The sequence below is a fragment of the Lepisma saccharinum genome, chromosome 1 (genome assembly GCF_977018435.1).
Source record: "Lepisma saccharinum chromosome 1, izLepSacc3.1, whole genome shotgun sequence".
Taxonomy (NCBI): Eukaryota; Metazoa; Arthropoda; class Insecta; order Zygentoma; family Lepismatidae; genus Lepisma; species Lepisma saccharinum.
The window spans coordinates 172,137,569-172,157,307 of NC_139229.1; the positions used below are offsets into that span (position 1 = coordinate 172,137,569).

General features: G+C 38.0%; 2 protein-coding genes across 11 annotated transcripts in view; one reads left to right on the forward strand and one right to left on the reverse strand.

Moving 5' to 3' along the window:
- The window catches only part of LOC146004038 (WD repeat-containing protein 37-like), a 30,017-nt gene extending 23,041 nt beyond the window's left edge, over positions 1–6,976 (reverse strand). For 2 of the 4 annotated variants that reach the window (XR_014443884.1, XM_083142622.1), the window contains exons 1-2: positions 6,559–6,667; positions 4,965–5,175 (exon numbers count right to left, since the gene is read on the reverse strand). Coding sequence is in view for 3 of the 4 variants with exons in the window: in XM_083142622.1 (XP_082998748.1) it covers positions 4,965–5,128 (164 nt within the window). In the remaining variant the exon portion in view is untranslated. Of the gene's footprint in view, positions 1–4,964; positions 5,176–6,520; positions 6,668–6,886 lie in introns of those variants that run through there. The other 2 variants (XM_083142631.1, XM_083142642.1) reach the window with 2 other exon arrangements.
- The window catches only part of LOC146004004 (uncharacterized), a 51,707-nt gene continuing 38,756 nt past the window's right edge, over positions 6,789–19,739 (forward strand). For 5 of the 7 annotated variants that reach the window (XM_083142583.1, XM_083142600.1, XM_083142555.1 and 2 more), the window contains exon 1: positions 7,131–7,574. The gene's annotated coding sequence lies outside the window, so the exon portion shown is untranslated. The other 2 variants (XM_083142574.1, XM_083142565.1) reach the window with 2 other exon arrangements.

Sequence of the window (19,739 nt, forward strand, 5' to 3'; positions counted from 1 at the left end):
GTAAATTTGAAGCATTCTGAAAGTAATTAGCACTGTCTGCAGTTCAAAAAAGCCCTATTTATTGGTGAAAAGAAGATGTAAAAGGTACCTTACGCAAATAATATCCCTGTTCCCATTGACAAGGCTTTTCACAGACTACTGTTGACAAGACACTAGAAGTAAATAATCGATAAAAATCAAAATGTATGTGTTAACAGACAGTATGTGTACCATTATGAAATCGGAATTAAACAATTGAAACTTGGGCCCAACCATAAGTTCAGGCCAGTTGTATTCCCTTTCAACATTCCTGCAAGTTAAAAGTATGAGTTTTAGTAAATTTAATGCAAGTAAAATTACTGAACAAAAGAACCATAGTATTAAAGCATTTTCTGTCAATATAGTAAAACATTTTTCATTACAACTCATAACTGAAGGCTATTTTGTTTTTGTGCCCCACCATGCATATTCTGATGCAGATTGCAGTACTAAAAAATAAACCTCAGTGGGTTCAGTTATAGGATAACTGTAAAACATAGGTTTGAGAAAATTATGAATCTATTTCATTAGTGTCATAAAAAGCAATAAAAAAAATAATTTTAATCTATATATAACATTCATTGTATGGACACGGTGGCTCAGTTGGTAACGCGTCTGACTACCATTCTAAAGGCCCCGGGTTCGATCGCCAGCCAGTTCAAATCTGGGAACTTTTCTAACGTTGGAAGCGGCCCTGGTGCCCACCCAGCATCGAATGACATGGGTACCTTGGGGAAACCCTGGGGGGTAAAGGCGGTCAGGGGCATGATGCTGATCACATCACCCCCATTCACGACTGGATCAAGAAAGTGTGGAGTGTTACCCCCACACCCCCTATACGCCTTCATGGCGTGGTGCTAAGGCATCCCTCCAGCTAGGAAAATTTGCACAAGCATCCTCCACCTGTGCCTCTGTAGTCGATCGATAACAACACCCACACCTATCCCCAAACTCGACCACACATCCCCCCCTAAAAAATGTCCACCACCCAGTGCTACATCACAATATACAGAAGGTTGTTCGCTTTATATCCGACCATGTTTGACGGGAACACACCTTAAGAGCTACCGTGCCAACACCACCGATCATGTTCTACTGGACCCCCAGCATTGTGGACTATTGCCCGGCATCGCAGTTTCCATTGCAGCAACCTCCAGTGCAGGACAGGCATGGGAATTCTGTCCCACTCCACCCTGCAAACTTTCCATAGATCATCCAGAGTGCCCAGGCGGCGATGTTGAAGACGTCGTTTCAACAGTCCAAATGCGCAAAAATCCATTGGATCCATCAGGGCTTTTCACAGGTATGTCTTCAAACGGAATGACATGAATTCCTAATTCCTCTGCCATTTCCTGATAAAAACGTAGTGATGTTATGGCGGTATGACTCGACGCCTTGTCCAGATGGATCATCACCTGGTTCGCGTCCATTCCATACAATTGTGGGATGTCTCTCCGATAGATAGGTGTCAGAATGGAGTCTTGGAAGTATCTGGCATTCACCTTCACGTTTTTGTCCAACTTTCCCTGCACTTTAAGAACAAAGTTGCTGCACCCCTTGCCGTCAATGTCACGGTATGTGATCGCCTGAATGTGACCACCAGCAGTGATAGGACATATGATTCATCCATTGTGACAACTTTCTTCCATTTGGAACCCGCCACGTACTTTTCATAGTTTCCTGCAGTTCGTCTTACGTTCGGCAATGTGACGCGGTAGAAGGTGGTGCACACGGGCCTTCTGCACACACTTCAACCTGAGGCGCTTGCAAATTGTTTTGTTCACGGTGCGAGGTGAAATCTGTGCGCCATATAACGTTGAGTCGAGGGATTTTCTTGGCACGCCAATCGACGGATCCCCCTTAGCACTACGGGTGACACTTTGCTTGCAGCCCTTCTCCCGGTGGTTTTCGTGGGTGAATGTTTCGCAAGGAGAGCCTGTTGTGTGTAACGGGACACAATACCTTTGCAGTAGTCACCCAGAGTGTTAACCCATTCTCCCGACACTGTTTCACAATGCGTACGTATGAAAACTTAGCATGGAAAAGGGCCATTACGTAACCTCCCAATACCAGTTGCTTTTCGGCGCCCTTTGATAACATTCACTACCAACACTCACGCACCTACAAGGTCAGACACAACACTGCTCCCGCCAGCAGACCCATAGTTCCAGCATGATACACCAGGTGGCAGCACCGAATCAACAATGGTCGGATATAAAGCGAACAACTTCTGTAGTTGATACTGATGTAGGCCTACTAGCACTAGTGCTGCATCGAGGTTTTTTTGCTCGATTGTCTAATAGTTGGCAAGGATAATGCTAGATGGATTACAGAACTTACTGTTTCTTCGCACGAGCGAATAAGGCTCGAACATGCAAACGATCGGTATACGCTCGAAGCCCAGTAGTTCACGTACAACAGTAATTTTAATTTGTCTGTGGTAGTGGGCCTTCAAATATGCTCAGTGAAGTGAAAGACGCAGTGAAAATGAAACTAAAGCGAACATAGTCATCATCCCCTCCATGTTAAAATGTAATTTACTCTATCTTACTATAGCTCTTTTCAGTTGTTACGGCGTGCGCTCTAGAAGCTGGCAGGGGAAGTGGAGAGCGGGGAAACGACCTATCCAGCGCAACGAGACAGGCCAGTTAGAGAGAGAGGCTGCAGCGTTGCCAGAGTAGCGGGAAAGATGAGTTGAAATCGAAAGAACCATGAAATACAGACGTCCCATTGTTCGCGTATGGCCTGAGAATGCGTATTATCCCCATCTTGTGGTCAGTAGGATACCGATAAGTGTATGATATCAAGTGTATACGTTGTAGGAATTCTTTTGAATTGTACCGAATGGTAGCTAGCTAGCATTGTCCATTACAATCACTGCATCTTTGATGTTCCTTTCGTCAAGCGTATCTAAAAACTGCAAAAACCACTGAAAACTAATTTACATTTCTGTAGAAAACCAGTGTGACTGGAACCTACGTGACAAACAATAATGCTCCCACCTTTACCCACGAGTACTTTTAAACCCCCTGTACCCTCTTTATTTTGCCAGATTTTCGTTGGAGCGTAATTCTGATGTCTGTACGTTTCATCTAAATGAAATACCTATAGGGAAAAGGTTCCTTATTTTTTAGAAGATGCATTTTTCGCAAAAACGTTACTCTGGCTGTAACTATATCGGCTCTCTCCATCAGAAATCGTCTACCGTCATTGCTCTTTTTGTACTTGAACCCCATATACTTCAGTATCCTCCACAACAACGAAACTCCCCACTGAAAGCTTATTTGTGTACGCAAATGAACGAAAACTTGTTCAGTGTTGGATATTCAGCCTTTACATAATACCCGAGGATAATTCTTCTTATTACGTTGTATATCTTTATCGCAAACGTCGATTGCCTTTGTGATACTGTTCCTTTTGATTCGTTTGCACGGTGATTCAATTTACGTTGAACCCGATGCCTCAAGACTGTCTTTGCCTTCCCTAACAATACGCTGCACAGTTCGCGTACTCACTCCACAAGTTTCCTGCCTTGGCTACAAACTACCTCTTTCCTGTTCGCCATCGTACGATACTTACTGCGTTAATAAGCACAAAGCTCCCTATGGAACAACGAGAGTACAAATAAACGTCACATCACTTGCCACATACACGTTTATCGAAGAAACAATGCAGTTAGGCAATACATGACGTGACAACAATTACTCCCACGCATGTTATTCCTACATTCCGCTCATAACAAACAGGAATCAACACTGGGGCAAAACACCATCAGCAACGCGGTGAATTGGCAACACAGCAACGTGCAGAACGAAGTTAGCGCTGCAGCTTCCTCCTGCAACTGCGTAACTCTCGGCTCCACCGCTAGGTGGTCTGTTCTCTGGTTGGTCAGCGGCATGTTCCCCACTCCCCACTTCCCCTGCCAGCTTCTAGAGCGCACGACGTAAGAACTGAAAAGAGCTATAATACAGAGCAATATATGAAAATGAAGAGATGATTATGGGCTGAAACTACCTACATTAATTTTACACATATTTGTACGATTATTGTCACATTGAAATAATATTTGCTATTCTATATATTCGAGCGAATCACACTCGAGCAAGGGAGATTAGATCGAGTTGAGCGAGCGAAAGTGGTTCAATGCAGTACTCTAACTAGTCTGCTTCACCTCCAAAGCAAGGAAATTAGTTATGGTGTGCCAGGAGGAGGTGGCCCAAGTTCCTTTTGTTTTATTGCGATTTCATCATGCCACGAATGCAATTTTTACATGGTTTGATTTTGATGTACGTCTGTTAACACACACTGTGGAGTTTAAGCAATTACTTAAGGTTTTATTCAAAATATGCTTTCGTGGCTAGGTTAGGCAGGTTAGGTTTGGTTCCTTTAGCATTAAAATAAAGTCCCTAAATACATTCTACTGAGGTTCCGAATTAATTCTACGATATTTACTGTTGCTTGTCAACGGAGAATATCTTGTCCATGAGAAGAGCATAAGGTAATTTTTTCGAGATAAATAACTTTTTTTTTAGTCCAAACAGTGCTTATTACTTTAAGGAAGGTTCAAATTTCGTGTTACAATGTTTTCCAAAATTCTACGATAATTAGTCTTTGTGCTAGGATAAATGATACAACAATCAGAACGGTTACCGGAGGCATTGATCCTTGTGATAGTGGTGTGGCAAACTTTGGCAATGTGATGACTGGCACACACACCTTCATACTGCCTGCCATCTACAGATGTAGCAGGAAGGTAGCTGCGTTATGTCTCCTACCCTACAAATTTCTAAATAAACACTTCACCATCAGAAGTTTAACGTGAAATCACTCAGCCCAAGAAATTCTTATTAATACAGTATATCCTAGAATTTCGAGATCCCTTACAATTTGTTTTCTTCCTGATCATAATTCAAAGAAAAAGTGTCATAAAATAAAGTGAACTTTACCTCAAAGAAGGTGGTATCATTGTGTCTCCATCCATGTCTCCACGAAATGTTGAATATTGGTAAGAGTGTAAATCTCCATCAGTGCCACTCCTCACCCGAGGTATGTTAATCCTCTTACTTTTGGGTGGTTTCCCCGCCGTACTATGACCTACATCTTGAGGCATAGTGTTTATTTACAATTCAATAAATTTAATATCTACATGGAGTGTGACTGAAATATAAATCACAAGAAATCAAGATATTTCTAAATACCTGTGTTACAAAAGTTTATAATTTTGATTACAGGTGCCGATATCCATGACCACGCATATATTCTGGTTCGAAATATGATTTTGTAAATTAATGTGAAAATTCCATTTATTCAAAACAAAAGCTATGATTTGTTTCTCTGCAAGCGCACAAACTAATTACTTTACCTTTTTCATGAATACAGCAAGTCAGGCATTTTTTTCCAAATGTACATAATACATTGCAGAATAATGATTTGATAATGAATCAGGCTAAAAATTGTAGAGTGCTGTTAAGCTTCAATGTATCCCGATATTATTATATTTTATTGAATTTGGTAACAGTTTCATACATCGAAGACACATTTCTTCAATTTTACACAAGAAACTACTTACGGAAATGAGTATCTCCAAAGTTTACAATGTTCTTCGAGGTATTTTCTTTCATCGTGGAATATATTTGACCGGGAAATCATGTATTTTTCAAGACTCACAATTGCCATTGCTTTCATTTGCTTGCCCTACGACAACCGGATGCTGTGTACATTGGATGACGTAAGCCACTGTCAGTGTTTCAAACCCCCCTTCTTTTACTATGCTTGCCTAACGTAACCTTATCGAAAATGGTTCGTGGGGCTATCGGTCAGCTACCGTGCATAATGGTTCGTGGGGCTATCCATCAGCTACACGTGCATAATGTATAATTTCCACCGGTGACGAACTCGATAGTAGGTATTTTTTGGTGAAGACTGTTGAAACACTGCATACCCACAATGTGAGTCAAGATGTGCCCGCCATATTGTGTGTTCCGGAAATGAAGAAAGGAATAAAAAAAAAAGCAATCAGAATGTGAAAAATTGCGTTTGATTTCGTGTAAAAAGCATAATGGCACCTTGAACTATGATCCGCAATACACAATTGGTAAGTACGAACCATGCGAAAAACATAATATCCGATTTTAATGTGTCTCCGATCTATGAAACTGGTACCTTGAATTTCACTTATTCCTCCAACATAGTTATTAAATTATCTCTTTTAAATGAAATTTAACAATTTCGCACGTAAGTAATTACAAGCAGATGCATTTTTTTTAATGTACAGTATTCATTCATACTACATGGTATTCTCTATGCAAACATTACCAACTATTGAGGGCTGATGTATTACAACTACAACTCATGCAGGTTATTATCTAAGCGAAACGTAATGACAAGAGGAAACTGTGTACGGAATCGGCACCATAAAACATCCACAAAATACACTGTCATTTTAAGCTTGAATCAAACCTAAGTTTCTTTTACTTATTAACGCACAACTGTATATACATACTGTAGAACATAAAAAGACAGAGGGCAAGCACTACATACTTTGATCCTTGGCTGTCACAACATTCGGCTCATCAAAACACTTCACGCACTTTCTGCAAGTTTATGCTTCCAAATGAATGCACTGCATGTCAATCAACACGCAAAGTACACTATTGATTCCTCACTCAACCAATCACGAAGAATTTATTCGTTACGTCATGACATTGGGGTGTGCTTTACCGCAATGGCCGCTAATAGTGTCCACCATACAAGAGGCATAGGGGACCTTTAAACTTTAAAAACTTCTTAATCCGTAAATGATTTAACAAACTAATACAAAAGTTCAATTCTATAAATTATGAAAAACATCTGGGTTCGCATGTTTTACCTCAAACCTTCTTACTGGTGGCTCATTTTCCTTAAAGTTTCAGCAACCAGCTGAACTTTGGTGAAGTCCTTTCGGTTCAAGGCCGCTACCATGCGCATGGCTGTCCAGAAGATTTTCAGAATAGGCCCAAAAAATGTAGTTCCTTGAGCACGACAATTTATTTTGAAACGCTTCGATTATTTCAATTATGTGCTTCGCCAGAAACATACATGAATCAAGTTGTGAGTGAAGTGACGTGTCACTATACATCGATTTAAGAAATGTGTTAAATAAAAGCATTTCAAACCATAATTATTTTCTTTTGGCGCAAGTAGTTTCGATATGCCTTTTGAGACAATATTCTAACTTACGATAACACCATTTTGCTCCTATTATTACCCACTGTGCATATAAATGATGCTGTGTATAATATTAAGGGTTTATAGTATCTACTTATATATTTGAAATATTCTTCTAATACTGATATATTGAAGTTGCAAATACTCAGGTTGACCTGAGGCCACAGCACATGATAATGGATTCCTGCGCGGCAGCCATTTTGCTGCATATTTCCGTGCTAAGGTTCTTCCAACATATTATACGAGTGTTTTAGTGTTTTATCTTTGGTTAATGAAGAACATAGCAGTGTTTTGTGATTGGATACCACCTAAATGAATTCGTCCCTGCTCACTAAAATTTATTGTGAGGTGTGAGTATTGTTTCTGTTTCCTGTGAAGCTAGCTAACCTGCTAAGCTTCATGGCTAGGAGTGACTTCTTTGTGAGATAATTCGAAAAGAAAGTTATTTCTGTGAGAAGTTGGGTTATTATGAAAGAAGAAAGTGCATACTTTACTTCTATGTATATAGATGAAACGTGATACTTAAGACATTAGGAAGTTTTAGTGAAAAACTGGAATTGTTGTATTGGAAACTTAAGCCTAATCCAATTTTTCGAGGGAAAGAAAACTTGAGGGGAATGTACATTTTTCAAAGATAGTAAACTAATCTTAAAGCTAGAGGGTACACGTCGACAACTCTTTGTGTATGTCAGCAGTTGGAAACAGTGTTGTACCAATTTTAGCAGTTAAGTCTGCGAGCAAGACCTTTGACAGTTGACAGTCAAAATGTTTTGCATGGCTTTGGCGAGATAAGGTAAACTAAGTTTGAGAAAATGTGCTTTTTGTTTGTGTCGTTTTTGTAATTCTTCTGTTTTTAATTGGATTGTGGTCTTTATCTTCCATTTCCGGTAAGGAAGGCTATTAAATGATATTATTTCCATACATTCGAGTCTTGTCCAAGGAAGGGTTTTTGTTGTTATGAAGGAAAGGTTAGGCTTATTCAACTTTAGATGAAATTCTGAAATTTTGTTCCATTCAATGTGCTAACAAGATGCGTACCTTGCAAAAGCTATTTGGATAGTGTTGTAAAGTATTTGCATACCAAGTTATTTTATCACCACCTTTGAGACTAAATGCAATTAATTTGGCCCTTTGTTATATTTAGTGATTGTTTAACAGTTCCCTTCGGATGGAAAAGGTGTAAGGTTAAACTTGCATGTGAACTATTGCCAAGTAATGCTTGTTTTTTTTTTAATGAAATATGGTAGGCTAGATTCAGTTGAATGAAAGGCCACAAGTTTGTAGCTACCTTACATGTAAAGCATGGAAGTGTTTGGGAAGTCTTTTACCAGTTGCAGATATTTTGATAATGTTTAGTACATGTACTAATGTTTTGCTAAGAACACTCACTTGTGCTTTTGAACCAAACACAAAACATTAGAAACTTTATGCACATAAGCATTATAGGCCTCCCTGATGGCGCAGTGGTTGCGTCGCCACCTTGTAATCAAAGGTTTCCGGGTTCGATACCCGGTTGAGGCACATAGTGGTTCGGATCTCACTTTAAACTGCAGGTCCAGTCCCGATTAGCCTTTCTGTGCATAAAGTGGACTTAAAACAACAATTCAACAACACAAGTATTATATTTGGTAACAGTTCCTTATATTGGAAACACATTTTTTCATTTTTACAGAAGAAATTACTTACGGAAATGAGTTTCTGCAAGCTTTCCAACGTTCATCGAGGTATTTTCTTTCATCTTGGAATCTATTTGACTGGGAAATCATCTATTTTTCAAGAGAATTAACTCACCGACGCACAATTTCCATTGCTTTCGCTACGTGAACTGCATGCTCTGCACGTTTGATGACGTAATCCACTGTCAATGTTTCAAACTCCTTTTTTTTTAAACTATGCTTGCCTAACCTAACCTTATGAAAATGGTTCGTAGGGCTATCTGTAAATGGTGCATGGTGCTACCCGTGCATAATGTATAATTTTCACCGGTGACTAACAGGATAAGGTATTTTTCGGTGTAGAAGGTTGAAACACTGCATACCCACAACGTGAGTCAAGATGTGCCCGCCATATTGTGTGTTCCGGAAGCGAAGAAAGGAATAATAAAAAAGCACTCAGAATGTGAAAAATTGCATTTGTTTTAGTGTAAAAAGCATAATGCCACCTTGAACTATGTTCCGCAATACACAATTGGTAAGTACGAACCATGTGAAACGCAAAATATCCGATTTTCATGTGTTTCCGATATACGGAACTGTTACCTTCTAGTTCGCTGCACTTTTTTTACTCTCTCTGCACTTTCACATCTAGTTGGTTACATGGTGCAACACCGAATCGTCTACTTTGTTGATTTGGTTTGAAGTAGTGTATTTGATGTTGCACTATGTTCTGGAGCGGTGTATGGTTGCGTGGTGAGTACTAAACTAATGAAATGAGCATTTAAATCAGCAGACAGGCATTTGTTGAATCTTCTGAATGTGAACAGTGCTTATCGTCAATTCCTACCAACACCACCTGGTGTCAGAAAGTGCAACAAGCTAAATGGGACTATTATGTGCTGTTTCATTTTTGGGATAACATTGCACAGTAATTATTTTTAAAATAGAAACAAATAAAAGCTCGCTGAAGTCTCATACCATGGCATTGGGTCTGAAAAATGTGCTAACGAAATTTTTATATTCAAATTACTTTCATGTTCATTTTAACACAACAAACTAAAAATAAATGTCTGATAAAGGAAGCGTGTGTTCTTAAATATTACAACAAAAAATATGTTTATAGGTTTTTAATATCAAAAGAATTGATTATTACACTAACTATAGTTTTCACACGTAGCACACTTTCTGCAACTCACGGCTCCTTTGCATGATGCTTCTCAATTGACCATTTAGCAGATCATTTGGGGACCAGCTGGCAAGTTTTAGGAGTGTATGCTAGATTCTGCTAGTAATGATATGCACTTTATGCTGGGTACCTTTGTGGAATTGACTAGTAAGTGGCCCTATGCAGAGAGATCTTTTCAGTTTGAATTATGAATTCATGTTTGATGAGAAGGGAACAAAGGAGGATAATCCAGTGCCAGTTTTGTAATTGCTTTTCTCACGGATTTTCTCTGGATATTTTGTTGCTGTAAATATCACTTTCACTGTTGCATTGTCCCTCATTTTCTATTAACAAAATGTTCTCTATTCAGTTCTGTTGTATTAAAAAGATTGAAGATTTCTCACTTCAAGAAGGTTGATACAAATGTTTATATTCACATGATGTTATTCAGTCGTTTCTACTATGCAGTTCAAGATTTCTTATGGGAGACTAGTGGCACCACTCTCCCTCCCCATGTGCTCTGTGGAACCACTTCGGGACATCAAAGGGATATGATATGCTACTGTACAATCTAGTGTATGCTCATGAAACATGCCTAACATTGTCCACAAATGATCATAAAAGTTGCCACTGAGTAGCACCATATGAAGATATCCTGGTACCATGTTGCAAAGTTTGGTTGATACCTAACACAATCACTGAATCCACAGTCATATAATATAAAATGCCACTTTGGGTCAGTATGAAAACAAGTTCTTGATAAAGGCTACAACACACACACTGAATATTTGGGTGTTTCAAAAATTTTATGCTTTTTTGTTTTCACACTTAAAATAAATGAACATAAGTATAAGTTGTTGAGATCTGCCTCAGTGGCCACATTTGTGTGTATCAGGGACGTAGGTAGGTTTATGTTTGCGGAGGCCAAATCAGTCATTTATTCCCATGAATATACTTCCAGAAACTATAGCTAAACATTACCAATATACAGGGTGATTATAAAGTTTCAATCCATTTCTGTGAAAACTGATTTTAGAATCAAACCAATAATTAGAATGGAAAACCTAACACATAGTAACACATAATCTATCGAAACTTCTACAGATAATGTAAACCCAACCTCAGAGTAACACATAATCCATCACAGGTTGCACTGAGCCTTATTCCAAATGACCATCCTGCATATCCACACAAAGCTCCCAGCGACTCCCAACGTAAGGTTGGGTTTACATTATCTATAGAAGTTTTTATAGATTATGTGTTACTAAGTGTTAGGTTTCCATTCTCATTATTGGGTTGATTCTAATATCTGTTTTTCACAGTAATGAATCGAAACTTTATAATCACCCTGTATATACACTGTAAAAAAAAAAAAGCATCACTTCATTATTTTTGGTCGTCAACATTTTGCTCGTGAATTATCAGTTGTTTTATTAATTTAATTCGACTTGTCGATTTGTTTTCCTAACAATTATATAAAACACTATATCTGTACAATATATTTTTATTATTTAAGTCATAGTTACGTACATAATGCACTTGACAGAACTAATATCAAAATTATTGCAAATATAGCTTGTAGTACGTTCTCGCACAAAGACAATTTTTACAAGTAAAAAGATTGAACAAAGGTTTTAAATGCATCATGATATGTCAATTTGAAATGATAGTAAGTAAATACATTGACTAGTACTTAGTGTGGCCACCCCTGGCCTTCCTAAGTGCTTCCAACCTTCGAGGCATGCTATGAATGAGATTTTGACAATTATTCCACCTCAATTTCATTCCAAACATGTACAATTGCTGCCATAAGTTCCTCTTTTGACCTGTACATCTGATTACCAAGTTTTTTGCACATCATAGTCCACAGGTTTTCTATAGGATTCATGTCTGGAAAGTTGAGCGACCACCAAAGTCTTTCAATATTCATATCATGAAACCAGTTATTCATCACCTGAACATGGTGACAGGTTGCATTATCGTCTTGAAAAATAAAGTAGTCCAAATTCTGTCCAGAAAAATGATATCCTGCAGTTTGTAGAACTTTCCGATTCAGGATTTCCAGATATTGATCAGCCTTGACGGTCCATGTGCAAATATGCATCCTGCCAATCCCTTTTGCAGAGAAACATGCCCAAATCATAACACTGCCACAAAACTTTTGAGTTTCTAAACTACAAGATTTTGCAAGTTCTTCTCCCTTCCGCTACCACAGTTTAACTGAGCTGTCATTCCCCAGCAATTTAAATCTTTTTTCATCACACAATAACACATGTTCCCAATCTGTATCATTCCATGCGCCATAACATGTGACAAACTCACGTCTAGCTTTTGCATGTGCGTCAGTTAGTCTGGATTTTTTGCGTGGGACGTGTTTAGAAACACCCTGTTTCTTTAGTCGGGATACTACAGTAGCATGAGTAAGATTAACTCCCACCTTATTTTGAAGTTTATGTGCAATTTGGCGTGAACTCATTCCTCTGTTCTTCAGTGCCATGTCCTTTATCATACGATCCAGTCAAGGTGATGTATTTTTCTTTCTGCCACAGTGACTTCTCAGTGATGATTTTCCATGTTCTTGTTACTTTTGCAGGCAGCGGCTAACTGTGGATTGATGCATTTGAAGTTGTCGACCAATTTCTCTCTGAGAATGACCATCCATATGCAAAGCAAGAACCATTTCTTGCTTACGTGGTGAAATGTCACACTTTCTGCCCATTTTTTTTTTTTCGAGAAAACACGCTCAAATACACTACACACCACCGGAACACTTCACAAAATATGATAACGTATCCAAACTGTCAATAATGAACATGTAGTTGCAACATAAAACACGTCACAAGTTGCACTACTAACAATCGTTTTACAGATTCCTAACAATTGATTACAAAGCCTTGCAGCAGTAACTGATTGCAATTTGGATTTTCAAAACACTCCTGCATATAATGTTTGCTATCCTGTATATCATTATTAACAAATCATATAGATACATGAACCCAGTTTTTGACAAGCAAGTATAATTTGATACTAGAAATGAAACAAAACAAACGGAAAATTCTGCTAATCCCATTTCTTCGCAAGAAGACAATAACTTAAATTTACTTTCATGAGCTCTGTTTATCATCTTAGTGCTGTTTTGTTTTACTATTGTTTCTTGCCTGTTTAAAATGGATTATGCTGTACTGGAAAAATTTCAATTAATAAATACTGCTCCATATTTTTCACCCTCTTGCCTCTGTCCGTTCCTTCTACCCAGCTCTCAGCTCTCCACCATTGCTCAAGGGCAGCGATGTTAACTCTTAATATAATTCGGACCGTGCTGGTACTCGACACACTGTATTTAACATCGTTAACATTTAGCTAGCAGAATGAACAAAATTAATCTAAAACAAAGGATTATTAAGGGAAAAATTTGCATTTCACAAAAGTAAGTTTTTGTTGCCAATCCCTTCTTTCATCTTTTCCATCTTCCCTTAATTTTTCAAAGTAAGAAAAGACCGCTCCCTCAAATTCGTCCGGTTCAATACAAAGGGTCATATAGTGATGACAGTCCTCTCACAGGAACAATTTATGATAGGCAATTCACAGAGTATTCGGGATGCAGTGCCATCTTTGGTTTGCCAGCGACCTTTGTGCCAAAATTTGTTGAAACAACCTTGTTGTATTGTTGTATTTCAAGCTTTGTGCTGGTGTTTGGACCACCTTATTCTCCAAGATGATGTTATCCTGAAGAAAGTGAGATTGCATTTTTGTTCATATTTCTGGCTGTGAGTTTAGGCTAACTACATGTGTCGCTCGACCCCCTACTATTGACCACTTGTCGGAGTCTTTGATTTCATCTGTAAAAGGGAACATTTGCAACAAAAGTTTTTAATCTCTGGTTTCTAGGTACTTAGGGCAAGGGTAATAACCTCAGGGCAGGCAGATATGACTTTGGTTGCAAACTGGAAGCAGCGAAAGTGAGGAAATTTGGGTGCCCTACATTTGCTTCTAAAGATTATCTTCAAAGTAGAAAGTTTGGTCCCTGTGCAGTGTTTCTAACTCTGCTACAGATTTACCTAAAAATTATATATTGTTTAAATTTAAGATAATTTTCATTCGATCAATGAGTCACAACTCTTGGGAGGCCCTGGCCCCTCCCCTAGCAAGGTCCCTGGTGTGTATCATCACCAGAGGTTCTGGTTCAAATTGTAGCTAGGTCAAGAATGTTCCATTGTATTTGTTCCTTCATTTAATTTTCTTTCATTATCAATAGAGTGGCAATATATAAGCAAAGTACTAATAATATAAGCAAGCAAGTGAGGTTTACTCTTTGTTGTTTAGAATCTGGAGGACTTAAGTTGCAGTGGATGAATATCTGTGAAACTCAATATACACACCCCTGAACCCAAGCACCCAGTTATATCACTCCTCAATTTTGTGAAAGTTTAGTTGTTTGCACAGTTTGTTTTGGTGTACTTGGTTGTTTAACATTACTTTTCACCTCTTTAAGATAATCTGAACATGGAACTTTTCATGGATATCATTCCCTGGTTAGCTGTTTGTGTGTGTATAGCAGCACTGCTGGTCACTTTGTACAGTACAAAGATAATGTAATGGAAATTGTTTATTGGTATTTTTCTGGTCAATCATTGTTCATAATTTCACATTTTCAGCTGTGAGTAAATTGTGAGCCATGATTATCCCAATAAGGAGAGGTTATACTTTTGACACTTCCTATCCCTGCTCTCATATTAGTTACCACATTTAAAGAAAGGAGCTTGTGGTGGTAATTTAGAATGGAAGACCTGTGACCATAAATATGGGGTTGTTCACCCACTGCACCCCCTCGAGAATTTCGTTGAATTTTTTCAATCGAAAAATTTCAATGTTTTACATAATATAAAATTGGTTCCAGCACACAGAAAACATCAATAAGGGAGATACAGTGCTTTTCACGGTCAAGTCGTCCGTGCAGTGGCAGCTAGCATGCCACACAGTGGGAACGCATCTACCGGCATTTAGACCCGCAGCTTTCCGCTGATCTTGGCACTGGACACATCAGTGCTACATTATCCAGATAGCTGATGCCCAGTTTGTGAAGTGTTAAGGTGTTAACAAGTGTTTTAGATTGTTTTGTTTTTTGTGTATGTATTATTAGTGCTTTTCTGCAGTCTAATAATTCCACCATATACGTACCATTTAAAACAACACATTTTTATGTATGAATCTTACGTCATTACGAACTCTTGTAGGGAAGTTAGATTGCATTTTGCAGCAGAATTCCAAGATGTTCCTGTTCCACACACAGAGACAGTGTTCGAAAAATTTAGGAAAACAGGGTCTGTTCTTGATAAGCAGAGAAGGGTAAAACAGCATGTGCTTAACTAGGCGTTAGAACTTGATTTGAACACACAGCTCATAAATCCTTCAGGCACCTAGCACAAAAAAAAAAAATATATCCATGACGTTTGAGTGGCAGGCTACCAAACTTTTAAACTTTTCCAACATCTCTTGTGACAAGGTATGTGCTCATTTTAATTGTGACTGTCAATGTACAGTTGAGACTGCGTTATACATAACTCAGTTCTACGCAATTCTGTTTTATACATAATTTACTCTAGGTCCTGGCAAAATATAATTTAAAAACATGATTTGTACATAATTCAGTGTTCTATGTACTAATTTTTATTGAACACAGTTGATTTATACATAACCAAGCTACAAAAATGTCAGTTTTCAGTTGCTCCTGGCCAACTGATTGGCCATGGAGACAGAAGGAGGAAAATTTACCATCTTCACTAGAAAGTAAAATGTATATGGGAAGTGGATGCTAATCCACATAAAACTAAAACTGAAGTAGCTGCAGATTTAGAAATCAGTTGTACCACACTTGGCACAGTGTTTCAAAAAAGAAATGCTATTTTAGATGACGATTTTTTAAAATTCGGTAGTGAAACCATTAAACCAGTGGTGGCAAATAGGGGAGAACTCAATCGCCACTACTCTTTAAAACTATATTGTGTACTGTAGTATTCTAGATTAAAGTGTTTGGTAATAAAGTGGCAAATGTAATGTATTTTAGAAACAAACTTTTAGATTTATTAATTTGCCACTTTATGACAGAAATAACTTGTATTACGTATATCTTGTTCCTCCAAAATAGATACAATTACAGCATTTTAATAATGATCTGACATGGTATCTAAATCTGATTTGTAAGTAATTCTCAGCTAAACGTATTATTTTCTCTTCACATTGACGTACGTGTAACTCAGGTTCAACTGTAAATGTGCGAGCTTATTTTATTACATAGGTAATGGTTCCAGTTATGTGAATGTTGCATCCAGTTTGCCAGCAGACGTTGGTGCGCTAGCTGCTACTCCACAGGCGACTTGACAATAAAAGGCACTGTATTTGATCACGAAGTATAACCAAAGAACACATCTGAAATTTCTATCACCTCCTAACCTAATCTAAAATTATAGCTGATGCTATATTCACTTGCATGAAGCATTCAAGCTGTTCTGTTTCATGGGAAGGTAACATGCTAAGATAGTGGTCGTACTTTACTTCATAATAGCAAATCTCCTCTAGCTAAAAACACCAGAAAATGTTCATAAACAACATAATCTTCATAAACCATGCAAAATATTTCAGTTTCTTGAGGGGGTACAAAGGGTCAAGAGTACCAATAAAGTGGCCTAAATTTGGACCACCATGTGTATTGAGCTGTGTACAGATCGTCAATATATTGACTACCACCATGTGGCAGAAAGTAATGAGTCATTTCTTCAATACTACTAACGATATTTCAATTCTATCTTTTTTATTTATTTGTATGCATATAAGGGTATGACATACTCAAATCATATAACAATACATTTATTGTTACCATTTTTAACAAATGCAGGTTTTTAAAATGTTGATTTTTTCCCTCCAGAAATTGTTCTGTAACTGATGAATGGGCATTACTCTTCAATCACAATTTTTTGTTGATATATTTTCCTTTTTTCTTGTAGTAATGAAAACAGAAAACTTATTCACAAGTTGTGGCAATTAGGGGTCCAACGGGGATCTGGAATTTTCAAAATTACTTAAAAATTATGAATTTTCTAAAAAAATGTTTCATTTTTTTTTTCAAAAATGTAGTTTCATTTTTTTTTTCAAAAATTTTGGGATGAGGATTACATGTACTCAAAGAGTGGTGTTTTGTCATGCTTTCTTGGGAATTTGGTCCATCCAGCATCCATAGGACAGACACTAGAGGTGATTTTTGCAGAGTTTTTCCCCCAAAAGATGGCAACACTGCTTTCCTTATAAATTTTTATTTTTCCTCCAGAAGTATCTGCCTATTTTCAACGTGACTTTCATGGTTGTAGGAATATATCACTGCTACATTATACATTTTTCCTTTCACTTTGGTCTATTGCGGTGGCAGTGTGTGTACCAGTCTGGAAATCCAGTTTTTTTTTGTTTTTTTTTTTCACGAAATTTCAACAAAACTTCCTTTAGTTCTGGAAGTAGTATGTGTAGCAAGCAGAACATATGTGAAGAAACAAAAAATATGATATAAACAAGAAATTTTAAATTTTCTGTGGACTTCAATTTGATGGACTATACCTGCCGCAAAATTAGTTTGGTATTGAGAGCTGAAGGAACACGCCACACGGTGCTGCCATATCATGCGGTACGGTACGCAGTGCAGCCGTCTGACGCTGTGTTGAAGAAAACGTGTTATGAAAACGAACAACAATGATGAAATGTGTTATTGTTTTTCGAGGAAAACATAATAACAATGATGACAACAATGATGAATGTGTTATTGTTTTCTCTCTTCATTTCCATTCCCTTACAACGAACGAATTAATGAAACGAGCATTGTTTACAGGTTACTTTTTCATTCCATTCTGAAAATATTGAATATATACACTCTCAATAATCATTTCTTTCCGAAGTCGCCGTTAAAGTCTGCCCATCTTTCAATTATACCGCAACTGAATTACACAAAGTCCAGTTGGTGAGGCATATGACTTTTACGCGGGAGACCCGCGGTGGTTTGGGGAACTTTCAAATATCCTTAGCAGGCCTCCCCAATGGTGTAATGGTAACGTCGTCGCCTTGTAATCAAGGGGTCCCTGGTTTGATACCCGGTGGAGGCACATGGCACAGTGGTTCGGATCTCACTTTAAACTGTAGGTCCAGTCCCGATTAGCCTTCCCGTGCATAAAGTGGACTTAAAAACAACAAATCAATCAATCAAATATCCCTAGCGACTCCGGAGTCGACTCAGCCCAAATGAGTACCTGGGGCAAACCTGGGGTAAAGGCGGTTGGTGAACCACATCACCGCATCACCTCCATAATATGGCCTAGGTCGAGGTTGAGAATGTGTGGAGCACTACCTCCACATCCCCATGTGCCTCCATACTTTACTTTATTTTGCATCCATTAATTTTTTTGTATGACAATCCCAGAGATTTTATGACTGTCCTTAGATATGTTTTCCCACCTTGAAAAAGTCCTGAATCTTTCAACGAAACACGCAGTTTCCCTACAGTGGGATGAACTTTCCTCCTATAATAAGAGTAAATATGGCGACGAATAGCATCTTGCTGAAAGGTATCTAAATTTGTCATGCGTTTACCGATATTCCTCTTCTTTCCTGGGGTTTCCAGTTTTGAAGCCTCGCATTAATTTATTTCTACCACATTATATTCTTCTTTCCCTATGGTAACAATAGTGTTCTTAGACACGCTGACAGCAGCAGCAGTCCTGTCCAGAAATGATTGGACCCCCATTGTTTCTCTCTTGCTCAAAATATTTGCGCACAGAACAAACGATCTCCCGCGTTTGGCCTTTGAGAGGAATTCCTGGAGTATTGCCTCCTGTGCTTGACATTCTTCACACAAGCACAAGACATACTCAAGCAGAATACAGAAAATTATGTACAGAAAAATAACACACTAAAACAACACGCTATATACAACAGAGAATACTCTAAATTCAATAAACACCAAACAAACAACATGTCCTCTCCCAACAACATGAAAACTGATCGCAGGAAGAATTGCCCGATAAGCGGCAACACTGAGATAAACGTTTTCTGTTGCTAGGTAACCAGGGCTTGAGTGAAGCACTGGGACGATTTTGATTGGCTCGCATGCCAGCAACCAACCCTCCCGGAGTAACGTAGACCCGCTTTCTCCACGTGCTTCCCAAGCGTCAATACCAAACTAATTTTGCGGCAAGTATAGTATAGAGTATTACTGGTAGTTTGAGTAGAAATTATATATTAAATATTCAGGAAAGGGACTCCTGTTTTGAATTCTATCTACTACAATAAGTTGCTCTTGTTGCAGTATTAGATAAGGGAATGTTTGGTAGATAGTTATCCAGAATAATATATTTCTAAATTTTACTGCACCATAATTGTTATAAATTTTTAAAAAATAAATATTTGTTAATAATTGGCCAATACATTTCAAGCATTAGTACATAGAAACTCCCACTACTACTCACTTGCTTCCCTCCCTCTACCAAAGAGTCAATTAACTTTATTTTTCCTCCTTCGTTATTTCTTTTACATATTCTAGTTCTTGGTTAAGTGGAATTCCAAGTATTAGTTCGTGTACATTAATTGTCATAATAATTTGGTGTGATAAATTTTTGTTTCTTGCTCTGGAAAACCTGAGGAAGTCAAGAGAATTTTGTTTT